Genomic DNA, 18,765 nt, shown 5'->3' with positions numbered 1-18,765 from the left:
TGACAAAGAAACTTGTTTAAAATGAGTTTGGTCTGTCTTCTAGTAGCGTGGACTATGTAGGCTCGGCACAAAGTTCAGAACCGTTGCATGCCAAACTGAGCAATACAGCAGAATTCTGCAGCCAGTATGAATCATACAACTTGATCAAATTGGAATGATTTCTCTAACTCTGTAGAACATATTCCTATAATGCTTAAATTGCAGAAACTGGCTTTCAATATCATTCACCATGGTATCCTAGAACGCCTGGGGGATTTGGGAATCAGAGGCACTGTGTTGCAGTCGTTGCAGTTGTACCTCTCAAGCAGGTTCCAGATGGTGGTGCTTGGGGATAGCTGCTCCCCAAAAAAGGAGCTGTAATGTAGCAGCCCACAAGGGGCTATTCTGTCCCCAATGCTTTTTAACATTTAATAATAAAACTTTATTTATATTCAGTCCTATCTCCTCGGGGTGGACTCAGGGTGGATTCCAACATACAATGGCAAATATGCCATGCCTCTATAAAAACAAATATCAACATAATAATCCCAGAGGAACCTCACATATCAAAACAACATAAAAGCCTGACATCAATAAATTAAACCCAACGTAATCAAATAAAAATGTATAATGGCATAAAATCTGGACTTGAAATAGCTGGGACAGAGTATCTAGAGGTATGGGATGGGGTGCTATTAGTACATTGATGACACCCAAATATGCCTTCAGCTAAGGATAGTGTGTCTCCTCTGAATGAATATCTGGGGGAGGTTAGATGAAGAAACACAAATTGAAATGATCCAGGTAAGACAATGTGCTTGCTATGAAGGGTCCTAACATGGAGGTGTGTCAACCAGTTCTGGATGGGGCTACACTCCCCCCCCCCCCCCCCGAAAGACTGTATTTGCAGCTTGGGAGTGCTCCTGGATCAATCTCTCTGAATGTGATCTCAAATAGATGTGACGGTATGGAGTGCTTACTTTCAGCTTCAACTGATACACCAGATGTGCCCCTTCCTAGAACTGAAGAACCTAAATATGGTTGTGAACATGCTAGTAATCTCAAGGTTGGACTTCTGCAAGGTGCAGTACATTGGGCTACCTCTGCACCAAGTTCAGAAACTCCAGTTAGTTCAAAATATGTGCCAACTGTGAACACACCTCGTGAAGTTTGACTCAACCATGGTGGCCCATGCCTTAATTACCTCTAGATTGGATTACTGCACTGCACTCTACATGGGGCTATCCTTGAAGATGGCTCGGAAACTACAACTTGTCCAACGCTCGGCAGCCAGATTAATAACCGAGGCGAATTACAGAGAGATATCAACTCTCCTGTTTAAGGAGCTTCACTGGTTGCTGTTTATTTTCTGGTCCCAATTCAAGGTTCAGGTCATCATCTACAAAGTCCTTAATGGTCTGGGTCCCGCCTACCTTCATGATCGCATCTCTTTCCATGAACCGGCCCGATCTCTTTAATCCTCGGGGGAGGCTCTCCTTTCACCCCTGCCGCTTTTACAGGCTTGTCTTGTGGGAACAAGAGAGAGATTCTTCTCCGCTGTGGCCCCCCAACTTTGGAACTCATTGCCCAGTGAGATTAGGAAAGCCCCCTCCTTAGATACCTTTAAGAAGGACCTCAAAACCAGGTTCTTCCGCTGTGCCTTCGGAGAGTAACTGCACAACTAGACATTGCTGCTACTCCTCAATGTTTATTCCTAAAGTACACTTTCCCACACTTGTATGAAGGCCTGTTTCTTATGCCCCCCCCTCCCTTAGAAATAATCCACTCCATTCCTATCTCACCCTGAGTTTTTAGTATTTTACTCTGTGCATGTGGCCTGCTTATTGTCACTAGGATTGTGATTAACTTTTACTGTATTGTATATTGTTTACTGTATTGTCATATTTAATGTATTTTATTGTATTGTTGTTTTATGCCTTGGTTTTATTTTATTTTATTGTAATGTGTTGTTGGGCTTGACCTCATGTAAGCCACCCCAAGTCCCCGTTGGGGAGATGGTGGTGGGGTATAAATAAAGTGTATTATTATTATTATTTCTTACAACTTTAAAGCCCTAGCTGTTTGTGGCCAAATGACCTACAGGGTCACCTTCTCCTTTACAATCCACCCCATATACTTAATCCCCTGGGGGGAATTTACCTCAACTAGCCTGAACCTGACCAGCAATGATCATCCAGAGGACCTTTTCATTGGCTAATTCTCTCCTTTTCCTAGATGAAAAGAACATGGTTATTATCTATTGCCCTTTAGGAGTTTATAGAAAAATTCTAACATGACCTTTGGTCTATATTCTGAACTGCTGACTTGTACAAAATATTTTTAAGTATTTCCAGCAACATCTTACTTAATAAAGACTGTCATATGAAATGGAAACTGGAAAAAAATATTAAAAGGAAAAAACACGAACGCATTATGGCATAAAAAAGAAGAAGTCAGAACAGCTTGTCTGCATTTAAAAAGAAACAAATACAGAAACTCTCCATTACCTTGTACTTGCTATTTTAGTTTAAGAATGAAGAAATGATAGACAGTTTCATATATGCTTCTAATTTCTGATTCTCAAACTTCATTCTAAAAAGGGCCCTTATGTGTCTCAGATAGGTAACTAGCTTGATGATTCACTCTCATTGCTGAGGTCTGTGCAATATTTGTAAGCAAAAATACACACAAATATAAGAAACATTAGTTGGTCGACCTCAAAAATATAAGACTTCACATGCTTATATAGAAGGCCACAGCCACAATTCATATTTATAAATATTTAAACTGTTAGAATTGTGACTTAGGTCCAGTCTACATGGACCAAAAAAATTGTACAAGGGTTGAATGAAAAGTAATGCCTCCACCTTCGTAACTCCTCAACAGATAGCAGTACTATTATGGGGCAGGTACTGGCTTGTTCAGAAGACTCTCCTCTACAGTTCCATTTTGGTGGGAAGCCTTAGCATTGAACAGTTGTGTAGTTAAAGTGCGAAGTATGGATCCCTGTGCAGATGGTCGGTCAATGTGACTTAAGCAACGTGCAGTCATTGAATTCTTGACAGCAGAAGGTGTCACCCCAAAGGAGATTCATCAGAGAATGCCAGCTGTTTGTTCAGGGTAATCGTCGTATCACTCAGAGATAAATTTCAAACATAATCGGCATTTCACAAGAACGTGTGGGTCACATTATTGCTTTTCTTGGCTATCAAAAGATCTGTGCACGATGGGTACCCAGGATGCTGACGGATCATTATGCTTCTGATGAAGACGTTGAGAGAACTGTGAGATGCTGGTTGTGGAAACAGAGTGTCGACATCTTCCATAACGGCTTCAGAAAACTTGTTCATCGTTGGCAGAAATGTATCCAATTGTCTGGTGATTATGTGGGAAAGTGAATAGTGGTAGTTAAAGAGCACATTCTAAGAATTATTTCTGTGTTTGATTTATTAAAATATTCCCATCCAAGCCAAAGTAATGAAGGTGGAGGCATTACTTTTCATTCTCTTTACTCACTTCATACTGGCTGCTATCCTGATCCGTGATGTTCATAATTATTTGCATCCCAACTGGTACCTTGGCCCTTACACCTCTTTAAAAGAATTGGCTTTCCCCCCACATTCTGGCCAAAGATACAAATGTATTCCAGGGCTTTTTTATTTTGATGGTTTCATAAGAAATTCCAGGGCTTTTCCCCCCCAGGTGGTTTCATAAGAAGTTCTGCATGACCAAACTAGTTGGTGCATGGTAAATAGGCCCAGCAGGTTGTGTGATCATTTCCACCAGGAAGTAGATTGTGTCATGGTTCAATATTGAATTTTAAATCTGCCACTGATATTTATTTTTAAAAGGGAATGTGTAAGCAGATAATTGCAGAGAATGTATTTGTATATTAATATATCTCCACATAACAGGATGGCTAAAGACACCTAGGTAGAAATATTCATTTTTTGCACATTTGATGGAAAGGGAAACAATAGTAAAGTGGCTACAAATAGTGCTAAAGAGAGGAGTTTTATGCAAGTGAGTTCACATTGAGATGAGTTTACTCAAAGAACACTAGTGGCAGCTTAAAACTGAGTCACCATGATGTCATTGCTGCACGCGGCACTAATGAGGCAATTATAGTTTCTATGCAGATCCAGAAGATATCGGACAAATAAGTGGGTCTTTTTTATTGTTAGTTGATTACAATGGTGTCAGCAATGGCTAGCTATGTGATAATTAGTTTGCCCTTAGTTCTGGGATTTGGGATTTGGCTCCAGAACCCCTTGTAGACACCAAAATCTATGGATGTGTTGTAGCTCAGCAACAGTCACAGTACCAGGGGTTGGGGCTGTTGGGTTCATTGATGACGTCACAGACCGATGGGATTGTGGGCTTTCCTGGAATTGATTCAGACACAGATCAGGAAAGTACAGGCCAGATTATAGCAGATAGCTGTCGTTGTAGAGCAACACGGCATCCTGAGAAGCAAAAATTCCAGGGCAGACGGAATGCTTTCATGTCTCTATATTAGGAGCTAAGGTTCCCCTTTGACTCCACTTCAGGCAATTTGGCATTTAAGTTAACAGATAGGTCTGGCTCTCTCATTTCAAATCTTGGTTTTGGATCTGAGTATTTTATGTTCTTGTTATGTATTTCTGCTCAAGTTTGCTCATGGTTTTGGATCTAAATGTTTCATTCTTGCCTTATATTCTTGCTCAAGTTTTGCTGATGAAGTTATGATGCCTTGGTGTTTTGGGACTTGTTGTTCATTCGTTCAGTCGTCTCCGACTCTTCGTGACCTCATGGACCAGCCCACACCAGAGCTCCCTGCTCCTTCAAGGTCAGTCCAGTCACTTCAAGGATGCCATCCATCCATCTTGCCCTTGGTCGGCCCCTCTCCCTTTTACCTTCCACTTTCCCCAGCATAATTGTCTTCTCTAGGCTTTCCTGTCTCCTCATGATGTGGCCAAAGTACTTCAACTTTGTCTCTAGTATCCTTCCCTCCAATGAGCAGTCGGGCTTTATTTCCTGGAGGATGGACTGGTTGGATCTTCTCGCAGTCCAAGGCACTCTCAGAACTTTCCTCCAACACCACAGTTCAAAAGCATCTATCTTCCTTTGCTCAGCCTTCCCTAAGGTCCAGCTCTCACATCCGTAGGTTACTACAGGGAATAGTTTTGGGACTATCTTTGGACTATTTTACCCTTGGATCCACAAGTGGCAGTTGATTGCCAATTATTTGGATTATACACCTGATTTCCTGATTTCTGGATTTTATATCTATATCTATATCTATATATCTCTTTTGGAGTTTTTACAGTAAACTTTTTGCTTCTATCTTGGACTCCGATGTGATGCTGTGGTCGTAGGTGGCTTCAAGTCTGGGATGCGACAGAATGCTCAAGTCCTATTATATACAATTTCATAGTAAAATTGTGTCCCTTGTATCAAATGACAAAATCAAGTGGGGGGGGAGGGAAATATTCAAGCCATGGCAGGTTGAATCTGCAGATACAGAAACTATGAGTACAGAGGGCAGACTGTACTTCAAACCTAAAAGCAGTGTACCAAAAAAAAAGTAGATGATGCCTACTTAGTAGTAGGCATCATCTACTTTTTATCTTTAGTGTCTACCAAGATGTCCTCCAGGGCATCCTTCCCAAACACACAGACTTGCTGGCTGTATCACTTTCAGTGGATACTTTCAGTATTTGCTTATTTCTCACATAACGAAACCAACAAGGCTTGAATGCACTTGAATCAGTTTCACACACTCCAAAACAATCTCAAGATTTACTTTCAAATGTACTTACTCACACTATATAAGGTTTCATTCTGTATAATTCTATGACACAATGAAGTGATAGTACATTATAGAATCTGCTCTTTTTGGCCATATATAGCCTTTGTACGCACAAACTTCCTCCATCAGTTCACTCAGTATCTAAAGTCTTTATATGGAAGATACCATCTGGGAAAACATGTCACTCTAGGAGCTATCTTTCTGTCACGTCACTTACAACCTGCTAAAAACAGCAGCTGAAGAAACATCAGGGTAGGATCATAGAGTTAGAAGAGACCAGCCAATACAACACTATTCTGCCATGCAAGAACACATAATCAAAGCACTCCCAATAGTATTCTCTGGATACGTTCTAGCTTGTCAATATCCATCTTTAATTATGGTGCCCAGATTTGGACACAGTATTCCAAGTGAGGTCTGACTAATGCAAAATAAAGTGGTACCATTACTTCCCTTGATCTAGATCAGGGGTCCCCAAACTAAGGGGAGTGGACCGGATGCGGACCTCAAAGGTAATCCCCCCTCCTTTAAACTTAGGGGTCATCCTAAGTCTGAATGACTTGACTTGAACGCATACAACAAAAACAATCTTAATTAATCTGACTATCTCGGATTAAATAAAGTATGTATTTATTATCAGGCAAAAGCAGGCCTGCACTTCCCATTGAAATAGTGGTAAGTTTATGTTGGTTAAAATTGTTCTTCATTTTAAATATTATATTGTTCTTTATGGTTTTTCTACAAAAATATGGTATGTGCAGTGTGGAACTCGTTCATGTTTTTTCAAACCACACACCCTGCCCCAGTCTGAGAGACCGTGAATTGGCCCTCTGTTAAAAAAGTTTGAGGACCCAGATGTAGATACATTACTCCTATTGTGGTGCAGCCTAAAATCACATTTTTGTGGCTGCTGCATAACACTATTGGTCAGTCCACTGGTAATGTTAAAAAAGAATTAAGCATAGGTGTGGACTTCCAGATATTGTTGAACTGTCAACATCACTTCACACTCGCTATGTTTGCTAAAATAACAGTTCATAGCAAGAATAATACCAGCCTCATTTGAAGCAGTTATACCCCCGTCCTCCTTGTCGCAGCTGCAAAGAAATACCCTTTCCAGTAATGGCACCCCCTCCTCTGCCGCAAGGAAGAATTTGGATGTTTTTGCCTTCTTTTTAAACATTTTAAAAAACTAGAGAACCTAAAGAAAGTGCAGTTAAAACCGATGACAAATTAAACCAAGTTTATTTCAAACAATATCTTACGCCTTGTTTCCATTAACTATAATTAATATTAGTCCAAATGTAAAATTCAGGCACACTAAACAGAAATAAGATCCTTCAATTTCCTGTTCAATGCACAATATTAGAAGAGAAGGAAGAATAAGAGAGTGAAGGAAAACTAGTTAAAAGCAAACAGAACTGCTCTCTTTCCAATGAGAAAAAGCATAATTCACTTTTTCAGAAACCAGGATCACTAATTATTTTGTGTTCCGACAGTGAGATATTAGTCTGAGTTCATCTCCTATATGCTATCCAGTCATGTCTGTAGCTTATATTATTCATGACAGCAATTGCTTAAGCCTTTCTGATTTATTTTCATGTTTCATCTAGTACATGCACTTCTGCAAAATGATATATCAGTCGGAAAAAACTGAAACCTGCATTTTTTGCTTCTTGGACACAACTGTGCTAAGCACGTGCATCTTTATATTACCCTAAAATAAGCACAGTAAAGCAGTCACCCACACAAAAAGCCCTGTCACACTTCATTGGAGATCAAATTTGTCTGCAGTAGAGGAAGCATTTGGAGCTAAGAAACAAAACTGCTGGGAGTGAATTAAAGTTCATACATAACAGTAAACCAGGATTTTGGGGGTATCCTCTCTTAACATTTAACAAGGTGCATAATAGTGCAGGTAGCCTGTTTATGCTCATTCTGTTCTCTTTGCAAATATGAATGGCTAAACCAACAAGCAGCAGAAAGCTGATGTCCAAACCACCCTGGCTTCTTGCTTATAAGCCGAAAAGCATATACTAAAACCACATCCTGGTTTGCAATCTTGGTTTGTGAAAGTGTGCAAACACTTTATGCAAAATTCTGACTTTTGAGGTCTGGTAAATTGTGTTGTCAATACTTGTAGAAGGCACCACACAAGAGTGAACATGGAGCAGCTCACTCATGGTACACAAGCATTCAGTAGACTCTTGCTTTATAATCCCATGCAAGTGTTTCTATAATCAAGAAAACTGTAATCTAGACAAATCAAATCTGACTATGTTCACAAAAGACAAGCAAATCAGTCACTCATCGATTAATTGAAATCAGTGAAACTTAAATTAATTGTGATAAACTTTTCACACTGGTTTCAGAGGGATGTCAATCCAACTAACTTGCTCAGGATCCAAACAATAATTTTCTCAACAACTAAAGTTAACTAATATCATATGGGATCAGATGTCATTTCCATCATTCAGACATTGGACAAAGCACCAAAAAGCATAATGATGCTAAATCGTATAAAAGCTATTACAACAACCAGGGGCACCAATGCCAAGGTGTGTTCTCAAGTTCAGTGGCATTACTTAAACTAGTATGGATCAATTAGTCTTACTGAAATGAGATACTGCTGAGGCCTGGTCTGAGAAGGAAGGGGACCCTTTGGTAGTGGGGCCTTGTGCTCCTGAATTGGAGCCCACCACTCCTGTAGTGCCGGAGGGAAAAAGTAGCTCTTCTCTGGATGATGGGAATTGCCTCACAGACAGATCTGCTTTGAGGAATAGCGTTACCCATGAAACGCTGCCATAGGATCTTCCTGACCTTGAGAAAGAGGCGAGGGAGGTGGAACATGTTGGGTTGATGCCTATAACTCAGCACCTACAGTTACAAAGAGATAGTGCCAAGGAAAGACAATTAAGGTTTTCCCAGTATTTGAAAAATAAACAACGGGATTCCACGTGTTAGACTGATAGCGTCTCCATGGGAATGAAATCGGTTTAAGTTAGCCCCTTGAATTGTTCTGTGTGAGAGAGACTGAATTTTCAAGAGATAGTCATTTTTAATGTTCTCTGGATAGGAGATTCTGGCCTTGTTTTCATGTCATGTTTTCTTGTTTGATATTGGGAAATAATATTTTGGATACAGTTCTTTGTCTATGTTTTATGGGTTTTTTACTTGGTTTCAGTATTGGACTCTGCTGTGTACTGTGACTGTAACCTATATTTTGGAATTATTTTTGAAGTCACTATTTGGGTTGTACTTCTGTTGTTGCCTTTTATGTATACCTGGAGAATACTTTGCTATTTTGTACTCTGGAATGTACTATTGAACTAGCTTGTTCTATATAACACTCTTTTCTTTAATAAACTTTAAATAAGTTGATTGATTCCTGTTGGCTGAGCTATACTTGGACTAATTAATTTTGGGTGAAAAGGTGCCACATAGGTGGTTGGGCTGCAACAGATACACCCATATGTCTCCAGCCTAAGGTGTCTCTTCTCTATGCTCCTTGATTGTATATAAAATAGAGGATTGAATGTGTGCTTGTATGAAAGCTTTGCTCCTGATCCCAAGTGGATGGGACTCCTTGAAATCATCTAAGCTGCCTCCACCTACTGATTTAGCCCCCCTGGCTCAGTGGGAAACTCCTGATGGGTTGACGTGGTCTTTTCCCTCTTGGACTCTATAGAGACTTTCCTATTCCCCCTTTGTGGTGAGGGATGAGAATGCGAGCAAAAGGCATGTGACAAGAGTATGAAAAAGCAATCTTTTTATTTTGAGCAAGCAATCTACTGGTGCATCTACACTGTTGAATTAATGACATTTAATACTGCTTTAACCTCCATGACCCCATGACTTCCTGGAATACACCGAGTTGTAGACCTTGTAAAACTACAACTCTCATGATTCCATAACCTTGAACATGGCAGTTCAAGAGATGTCAAACTGCATGAATTCTATAGTATAGATCAGGGGTCCCCAAACTAAGGCCCGAGGGCCGGATGCGGCCCTCCGAGATCTTTTACGCGGCCCCCGTTCAGGGTCAACATAAGTCTGAAATGACTTGAAAGCACACAACAACAACAAACAATCCTATCTCATCAGCCAAAAGCAGGCCCACACTTCCCATTGAAATAATAATAAGTTTATATTTGCTAAAATTGTTCTTCATGTTAATTATTGTATTGTTTTTAAGCGGATTTGCACCACAAATAAGATATGTGCAGTGTGCATAGGAATTCATTCTTTTTTTTTTCCAAATTATAATCCGGCCCTCCCATAGTTTGAGGGACTGTGACCAGGCCCTCTGTTTAAAAAGTTTGAGGACCCCTGGTATAGATGCACCCTGCATTTCTGCTGTAGAGGTTTGCACGCTGGTCTATAACTCTGGAGACCAGGATTTGATTCTCTACTCAACCCTGGAAACCAATGGGTAATCTTGGGTGGGTAACATACTCCGACCAACAAAAAACTCTGTTAGGGTCACCATGGGTCTGAAACGACTTGAAGGTACAACAACAATGTTTTTACATGAAATAATCTTCTATTAGGCACCCTTAGAGAAGTTACAAAATAGCCAAGGTCATATTTAGCTGAGGTTAAAGAAGCAAAATCGTCTAACATGTCTGAGAAATCCCTATTCTACTCACTATACAAACAGAATCCTAGTTTTAGATGTTCATGGGAGCTGGGAGTCTGGATGCTTTGCTCAGCTTCAACCAAGTTTCCTCCCCGGTGAGGCAGGGTACATCATTCCTTTGTCTTCCTTTGTCCCTCTCCTGCCTTATGATTGCCAACAGAAATATCTTGAGGCTTCCCAAACCAGATCACCCTCACTGGTCAGTGGTCTCCTGTGATCTTTGACTCCTTTGTGATGCTGACCCCAAACAATTTAGCAACTACATACATCCTGATCCACCTGGAGAGGGGCGAGATACCCCTCCCCTAACGGGAGAACCCATGACCACAGCTTGCCTTTAATTTTAATAATGGCATCAGCATGTGAATCCCTCTCTCAAAAACTCACATTACTTTTGGTCTATTGCTCATTAATCTAAATCCCCAGAACAAACCCCAAGAAGGGAATAATATAGCAAAAGAACGCAATGGAGGGGAAGTACAGTACATATGTCTGGATATGGGAGGATCAGATTTTCTATCCTGCATGATTACTTTTCACGTAATCCCCCAACCCATGTTAATGGAGCTGACAGAAAAATAAGAGGTCAGTTGTATCTAGTTTATCTTTAAAATAATTTGGCTATACTTCTCTTATTGAAAGACCAAAAAAATAAATAAAATAAAACAGCGTAAAATGAGGGGGGGAAAGGTATGGATTAAGTCCTATTATAGAGCAGACTCTCCATTAACCAGAACTCAAACAACCAGAACCCTCAAGCAACTAGCAGAAATATCAAAGAAATAATACTTTAAACACAAAAGCTAGTTTTATAATACATCAAAACAGTATAACTGTGTGACTTTATATATGGTTTGTCTTTATTTGTCTATATTCGCTTTTGTGTACCTTGTTTCAAAATTAATATCGAGTCAATACAGAGTTTATGGTTTTTTATGGGGCACTGTATTAGTTAAAATCGTAACTTCCAAGCAACTAGAAACTACATTTATCTGGCATCTACCAATTCCCATGGGTGCCGGTTAGCCAAGAGTCTACTGTATAAATGTTCATAGTCATTTTAATAATATTTGCACAGGGCTTATGAAACAGTTACAACCAACAACACTAAAGCAATACTCACTGCCCTCTCACACACCTTTTTGCCTCCTCTTTTTCTCCAGCAAGTCATAATGGAGATCTGCAGAAATCTATATGGAACTGGATCAATCTCTAGAAAAGTATCCCCAATAATTATATTCCTTTGGCTCACTAAAGCCATCAACAAATGTAGCACTTGGACAGGAAGATCAAGTCTCAAGAGAACTGAAAAGAAGACGAGACAATCAGGAAAGAGCAGTGGTGGGGTCGGGGGAGAAGAAACCACAGAGGAGGAGGGGAAAAACCACTAGTGTACCCTGTGACTCTGAGAAGGAGGAAGTAGCATATGGTGGGCGGAGGAAGCAGTTTTGCGGACGGACTGCAGTGCCTTCGCTATCAGAAAGGCCACACAAAAAGTATATGTCATGGTTTTGCATCTAAACAGTTTCTTATCTCTTTCAAATGAACATATAATTTATATTAACGGTAACAAACAGCAGCATTTTTTTAATTTGACGTATAACAGTAAAATCTAGGAAATAAACACCCAAAATACGCAAAACATGTGTCAATTAGGTAGGGAAAAGCCATCTCACAAGTGTAGCCACACCTTTATTAACCTCATTATCTACACACAAAATCTCTCCCCGGAACAAGGGCCAAGAAAGAAGTGTTTATCAGATGCCATTTCTTCTATAATGTGCTGAAAAAGTCTGAAAATGGTGATAAGAAGGAACTGGCTGTACTATCACAGAAGGTAGCAGATTGGTTGCAACTGTTTTACTTGATTCTAGCTAAAAAGAGATTTAATGTCATAGAGTAGAAAACCTAGTAGAGATCTAAGAAATAAGATGAAGGGAAGCAGATCATTTTCTGGAACCACCCTTAGTTCTGAGTGCCCAGATATTGACTACAACCAAAAATTTGCCACTTCAATGCCAGCTGACATGCCAAGTATGCTCACTTATAGAGCTTGTAGGTTTGGTCCAAAGACGTACACCTTACATCTGGACTTCTATCATGTATTCCCATGGCTTTGCCTCCGAAATAAACAAAAATTGGTTCCAAAGGCAGGCCAAACTGTTAATCATGAACACTTCTACACTGATTTCCAGTCTGTTTCTGGGTTCCAGTCACAGTTTTGGCGATAATCTTCAAATCCCTGCCAGACTAATCTTACAGTTATCAGATTTCAGCAAAGTATTTTGATTAGCAAAATGATTAATTACAGTGGGAACATTATGAGATGGGTCCATAACTGATTGAAAAGCTGTGCTCAAAAAGCCTTCGTCAATATCAATGGCTACGCTTAAGACTGAAAGGAGGTATTGAGCTTCTGTCCTAGGGCCATTACTCTTCAATATTTTTATTAGTGGGGTAGAGGAAATTGTTATCAGGTTTGCAGGTGACACAAAACTGCATGGGTGGCAAATACACTGAAAGACAAGAACAGATTTCCAAAGAATCTAGAATCTATTAATTGTATTGATTTTGGGCTAATTTTCTATTTTATCTAGAGGTGCATCCACACAGTGTGGAAAACACGTGGCTTCCTGGATTTTTATGTGGGGCATCCAAACAACGCCCCATGTAAAAACAAACTTCTTTGGGACAAAGAAGGAAAACCTCGCTTTGCCCTGAAGTAATTTGATAGTGAATTAGATCCAGGTCTTCCTGAAAGACCCGTGTCTCACCCACTATGCCTGCTGTCTGGACTGCCCCCTCGGAAATTCTGGGTCTTTCGAGGGGCAGTCTACACAGCCCTCTCCCATTTTTCAAGCTCAATCAGCCTGGAAAACGCAGAGAGCTCTAACCCCCCCCCCCCCACAACCCCTCCCTGGGCAATCTGGCTTAAGCTCTGCTGGCGTGGGCCCCTACACCCGATCCAAATTGCTTTATGGCTGCCGCAAGTGGTCCTTACCAAACAGAGTCCTTTAGTAGATTTCCAAGAGGAAAGAAGGCTTTCAATTCCCAGTGAAGGCTGGCTGTAAAACCGTGGAGCTGTATTTCTCCAGCAAAGAGCTGGCTGTAGAGTTGTGGAACTAAATCCCCCAACAAAGGCTATACTGTAGTTATCTGTAGAGCTGTGGGGCTAGAACCCCCCAGCAAAGCTGTAAAAGACGAAGCTTTCTACAGGAACTGATTTACGTCCTGTACGAAAGGCTTCTCTGTGTGAACTGGAGGTCCCCTTTTTCCCTCCTTAACCCAGAAAAAGGGGCAGAACTAAAGAACATAATGCTAATTGATGGGTCATTGGCCCTATTATTGCAAATCAAGGGTAGCCACCTTATTGCAAAATGCATGGAACTTTGGAATACATGCAAACACTCAATAGAAAGGAAAAGAAGTTGGAGCTCCTGGTACAGCTGTACCAGCACATATACTTTTCCCAGAATGTTTGCCCTTGCCTTTGTCTGTGGCTGAGAGAGTGTGACTTACCCAATGGTTTCCAATGATTGAGTGGGGATTTGAATCTTGGTCCCTCACCATCCTAGTAAACAATTCTTTTTCATGTCAGGAGCAACTTGTGAAACTGCAAGTCGCTTCTGGTGTGAGATAATTGGCTGTCTTTAAGGACTTTGCCCAGGGTATGCCTGGATGTTTTGATGTTTTACCATCCTTGTGGGAGGCTTCTCTCGTGTCCCCGCATGGGGAGCCGGAGCTGACAGAGGGAGCTCATCCGCACCCTCCCCGGATTCGGACATGCGTCCAATGGTTTAGCCCATTGTGCCAAGGGGGGCTCCTAGTAAACATTATAACTGATGGTTATAATGAATAATCTCTATGAAATAGATACAAAAGTGAAAGTCCACATAGCATGAAAAGAGTTCCCCAGGAACTCATAGCTTGGATCTTGCTGGGGGGACATTTTCTACATCTTTTGCAGTATTTGCATGAAAATTACACATGAATAAGCATAATATTGCTGAAATCTAACACACAAACCAGAGAGAAACATTGTCACCACATTATCTGTTTAATGCAAACCAGACAATTTTTACCACATTAGCTATTTTATGCAAGGAAGCATTTTTTTTCCCAGTACTCCTGCAGTAGTGTAGAGAAAAGCTGTCTGATCTGCATAATAAATCACTTCCTGGGTATCCGGTAGGGTTTGGCTCCAGGACCTCATGAGGATACCAAAGTTTGTGGGTGCTCAAGTCTCATTATATACAATGGTCTAGTAAAATGGTTTCCCCTTATATAAAATGATAACATCAAAATTTGCTTTCCCAATGTCTCTAATATTTTTAAACAGTGAAATATTGAATCCATAGATGATTGAACCCATGAGTATAGAGGACTGGCTGTAGTTCATCATGTGGCTAAAGCTATTTAAAGATATTGGCTGTGATGGCCTCCACATAAACTCTTTGACAAAAGCACACAAGCCTCTGGTTAGAGGGATGGCAGAATTCACTCTTAAGGGAAGTGTGGAAACCAGAGATACTGGATGCATTCTCTCATAGGAAACCACTGTGGGTGAATATTTAAACCCATATCCCAAGGGCCTGAGGCAGCAGGCTTTCCTTTTGTTCTCTACCCTGCATGGTCTGAAAGGCAAACTGGCAAACTCTGGTGCATCACAGAAGTATGTTGAAGGTTATTCCAAGCCTTTATGGCTCTGTACCACATACAGAATATGTGTGTTTACCCACCCTAACCCGACACACTTGAAATGAACTGGGAGATAGGCACACTCTTTAAAATGAGCAAATCCGGCACCAGGAATACTGCTGCCTTAGACAAATGACATAATAGTCCTTCTCTTCCCGTTCAACCTGCAGAAACCAACAAGGGACAAACTTTCTCTTTTATGATGGCTGGACCAGCTACTCACCCAAAACTCCATTTCACAAAGAAGAGAATGCGGGTGAATATCTATCCTCCTCCGTAGCAAAACCTATTCCTCAAGGCTCCTGCACATCCACTGCCTAAGGCAGCCACCTTACTTTGCCCAACGGTAAGGCCAACCCTGTAGAATCATCTAGTAATAAAAGGTGAAGTGCTTATCTTTATGGCATTAGTATCACCGTTTGTTTATCTGGGTGCAGTACATTGATGTACGGTATGCATTATCTATGAGAGAAGCGGAAACACACTATATATGCTATCATTTCATAGTATTACTCTTCCCATTGTGTGTCAAATGTATGTTTTTATAAGTAGCATGTACCATCTGGGAGGACCTGGTGGTGCAGCGGGTCAAACCACTGAGCTGCTGAACTTGCTGGCCAAAAGGTCGATGGTTCGAATCTGAGGAGTGGGATGAGCTCCCATTGTTAGTCACAGCTTCTGCCAACCTAGCCTTTCGAAAACATGCAAATATGAGTAGATCAATAGGTACCACTTCTGCAGGAAAGTAAGTGTTCCATGGAGTCATGCTGACCACATGACCTTGGAGGTGTCTATGGACAATGCTGCTTCTTCAGCTTAGATAAGATGCGCACCACCCCCAGACATGATTAGACTTAACATCAGGGAAAACCTTTACCTATACCTTATGTACTATCCATCTGCAAGCCTAGTTAATAGAATACTGTGTAGCTTAGATTTGATAATTACAGTGGCAAACTGTATTTCCTGAATCCTCAAAAATACTATACATTGAGCTGAATGCCCACATAGGAGTCTATCAAATGAACAGAAGATTACCTCTTGTTTAGTATTACTTGTTTCCTGCAAGTAAAACAAAAATAAATCTATGATCTAGTACAGAAAAGACTTTCAGTTTGTAACAAAAATTTAGCCTTATCTTTTCTGGGGTGTTGTTAAAGCACCTCTTTTAAGTTTATGGGGTATTGTCATGACTTTACAGGAGGACAGGGGCAAAGAGCATTTTTTCACGACATGTAGGACTTATAATCCGGCTTTTCCATAAATCAATGTGTAGTCAAGTAATTACAAAATTATATTATAGGCAGCAAGCAGAAGGTTCTAGGTCAAGGTTCGTCTTGCAGAAGTGATATCTGGCGTGCAATTGGCAGTCTAGAGATAAAGATATGAGAAATAATGTCTGTGATATTAAAAGTTACTGTTAGGCTGTTTAAAAAAGGGAAGTTGTTGACATTTCTCACAGAGAATTGCTTTTCACTAGGCATAATTAAGGGCCAATACTGCAATAATTTGTCATTAAAAATCAAAATTGGTCTTGTACACATTTCTAAGCTTTCATGGGAAACAAGTTAAATATAGAAATTTCAGAAGAAAATCTTAACTACCTCTGCATATAAATCTATTTCTACGTTGGCAAAAAAACCCAAAACCCCAAAACAGGTTGTTATACATAGATGACATTTATATCCTGTTCATCTTTCACCTATGTATAAAAAGTCATTCATAGTGTGTTGGAAAGTATGTGGTGAGAAGAGGTCCCTTAAACGTATTTGGTTAGAAGCCCAGCAATGAAAGTCTTTTAACAACAAAGACTATCTTCTTTCACATCTGGTAAATCAGAACATAACTCCTCAGGGAAAATTATTAGTGATAATATTTAGTGGACAGAATACACAACTGAAGCAATCTACTAAATGTTTTCCTTGCTGCAACCTGAACTGAAATCATCCCAAAATGAAAGATCGTAGCCCCACCAAAATTCCCATAAACTCCTGTGATGTCCACAAACTGGCAAGTTTTTGGTAGGCATTTGGCAATTTAGGACTTCATCACACGGGGAAAATTTCCCATCATAGAACACTTTTCCCATGCATCTGGCACGGAGCCCTCTGGATCTCATCACATGACACACACCTAATTCTGGTGGGGCTCCGTACCAGCTACTGCCAGCGAAGTGTGCTACAAGTGAGAAATCTGAACACAGGAGACTACCTGTGTACAGATAGGAAATCATGAGGACAGTGCAGAAGCATGCCGGCAGGTGTTACAAGGAAATGATGCAGGCAATACGGGGCGCTGGGTGACAGATTTGCCCCGCTGACCCACAATTTGCTCCACTGTCCCCATGATTTCCTATCTGAACATGGGTAGTCTCCTATGTTCAGATTTCTCCCCAAAACCTACAAACACACAAGCTTTGGAAGTAGGGGGAGATAGTTGGTGATTGAGATCACTATGGCACAGCCGTCCTGAAACTGTGGGGAGAATGGAAAAGCAATCTCAGTCACATTTCTCCTCCTTCTGAAACCTACAAACTTGCAAGATCAGGCTGGCATCATTGTGCTCCCTCAAGCAACTTGAGTGGAGGGAGAAGCAGTGACCTCAATTGCACTATCACCCCAAAGCCAACAAAGCTTCAGGTAGTCAGTTGCCAATTAAGATTGCTGTGATCCAGCCCTCCCAAAGTGATGGAGAGAGCCAACCAGCGATGGACATCACCACCTGCCATCTGAAGCCTACAAACTGGCAAGCTCACAGAAGCAGTTGTTGAGGGAGATCATTGTTGCCCTGCTCCTTTCTGAAAACCTGGAGAGGACAGCGCAACAGTGATGGCCTACCAAGCACTTATAGATGTCCACCACTGCATGAGCTTCCAGAAGTGGTTGGCAAGGGTGATCCATGGCACTTTGCCCACCCAAAGCTTGAGGCTGCTGTGCACACACTGACATAGCAGCCTCGGATCTTGGGAGATGGTTGGTGGCAGCAGAGGTGGTCACTGGTGTTCCCCTTTCCCAAAGCCCAGGTCTGGCATGTGAATGTGAATACAGTGATCTCAGGCTCAGGAGGGGAGCAACAAACCCACAAATAATCCAAGTCATAAATGCCAAACCCATAAATGTAAGGGGACTACTGTATTTTGTCAGATGCATGTAGGTTAAACTGCAGACACTGATCCTGCAGGTACAGGGATTGTATTTTATAAATAATAAATAGTAACATTATGTAACACAATTTTTGGTTCTGGGTTATAAATGTCATTTCCTAATTGTTTCTATTATAAAAACATGGGAAAAGTTTACTAAACTGCAAAAACTTTGTTTTTGCAGGACATTCTGCAGAACATTTTGCCCTAATTTTTCAATGAATGTCTCATTGAATCTCAACTAATTCAACAAAGTTTGTGGCAGCCACAAAAACAAAGTTTCTGGAGCATGACAACTACTTTCAAAATAAGTACCACGCAATTAAACAAGAAATAACACTTTCAAACCAGGAACAGAACATTTTTTCAAATTTTGTTACATAGTGTGATAAATAAAACAAACTCACCAACCAACCAACCAAAGCACACTCCAGACCTTATCTAGTATTTATTAGATCAAATAAAACTAACCAGCCTGAAGCATATTCCACTCTCTCTTTCAAATGCCAATAAAGA

General features: G+C 40.7%; 1 protein-coding gene across 2 annotated transcripts in view; it reads right to left on the bottom strand.

Moving 5' to 3' along the window:
• The window catches only part of TEC (tec protein tyrosine kinase), a 79,915-nt gene that overhangs the window by 51,255 nt on the left and 9,895 nt on the right, over positions 1 to 18,765 (bottom strand). The window contains exon 1 of one of the 2 annotated variants that reach the window (XM_067468782.1): positions 11,548 to 11,682. The exons of the other annotated variant lie outside the window; for it this stretch is intronic. Coding sequence (XP_067324883.1) covers positions 11,548 to 11,670 — 123 coding nt within the window. The 5' untranslated portion in view covers positions 11,671 to 11,682. Of the gene's footprint in view, positions 1 to 11,547; positions 11,683 to 18,765 lie in introns of those variants that run through there. 2 annotated transcript variants of the gene reach the window in all.

Source organism: Anolis sagrei, chromosome 5 (assembly GCF_037176765.1).
Source record: "Anolis sagrei isolate rAnoSag1 chromosome 5, rAnoSag1.mat, whole genome shotgun sequence".
Lineage (NCBI taxonomy): Eukaryota > Metazoa > Chordata > Lepidosauria > Squamata > Dactyloidae > Anolis > Anolis sagrei.
The sequence above is the reverse complement of the archived record's forward strand: the minus strand, read 5'-3'. Positions and strand labels throughout refer to the sequence as shown.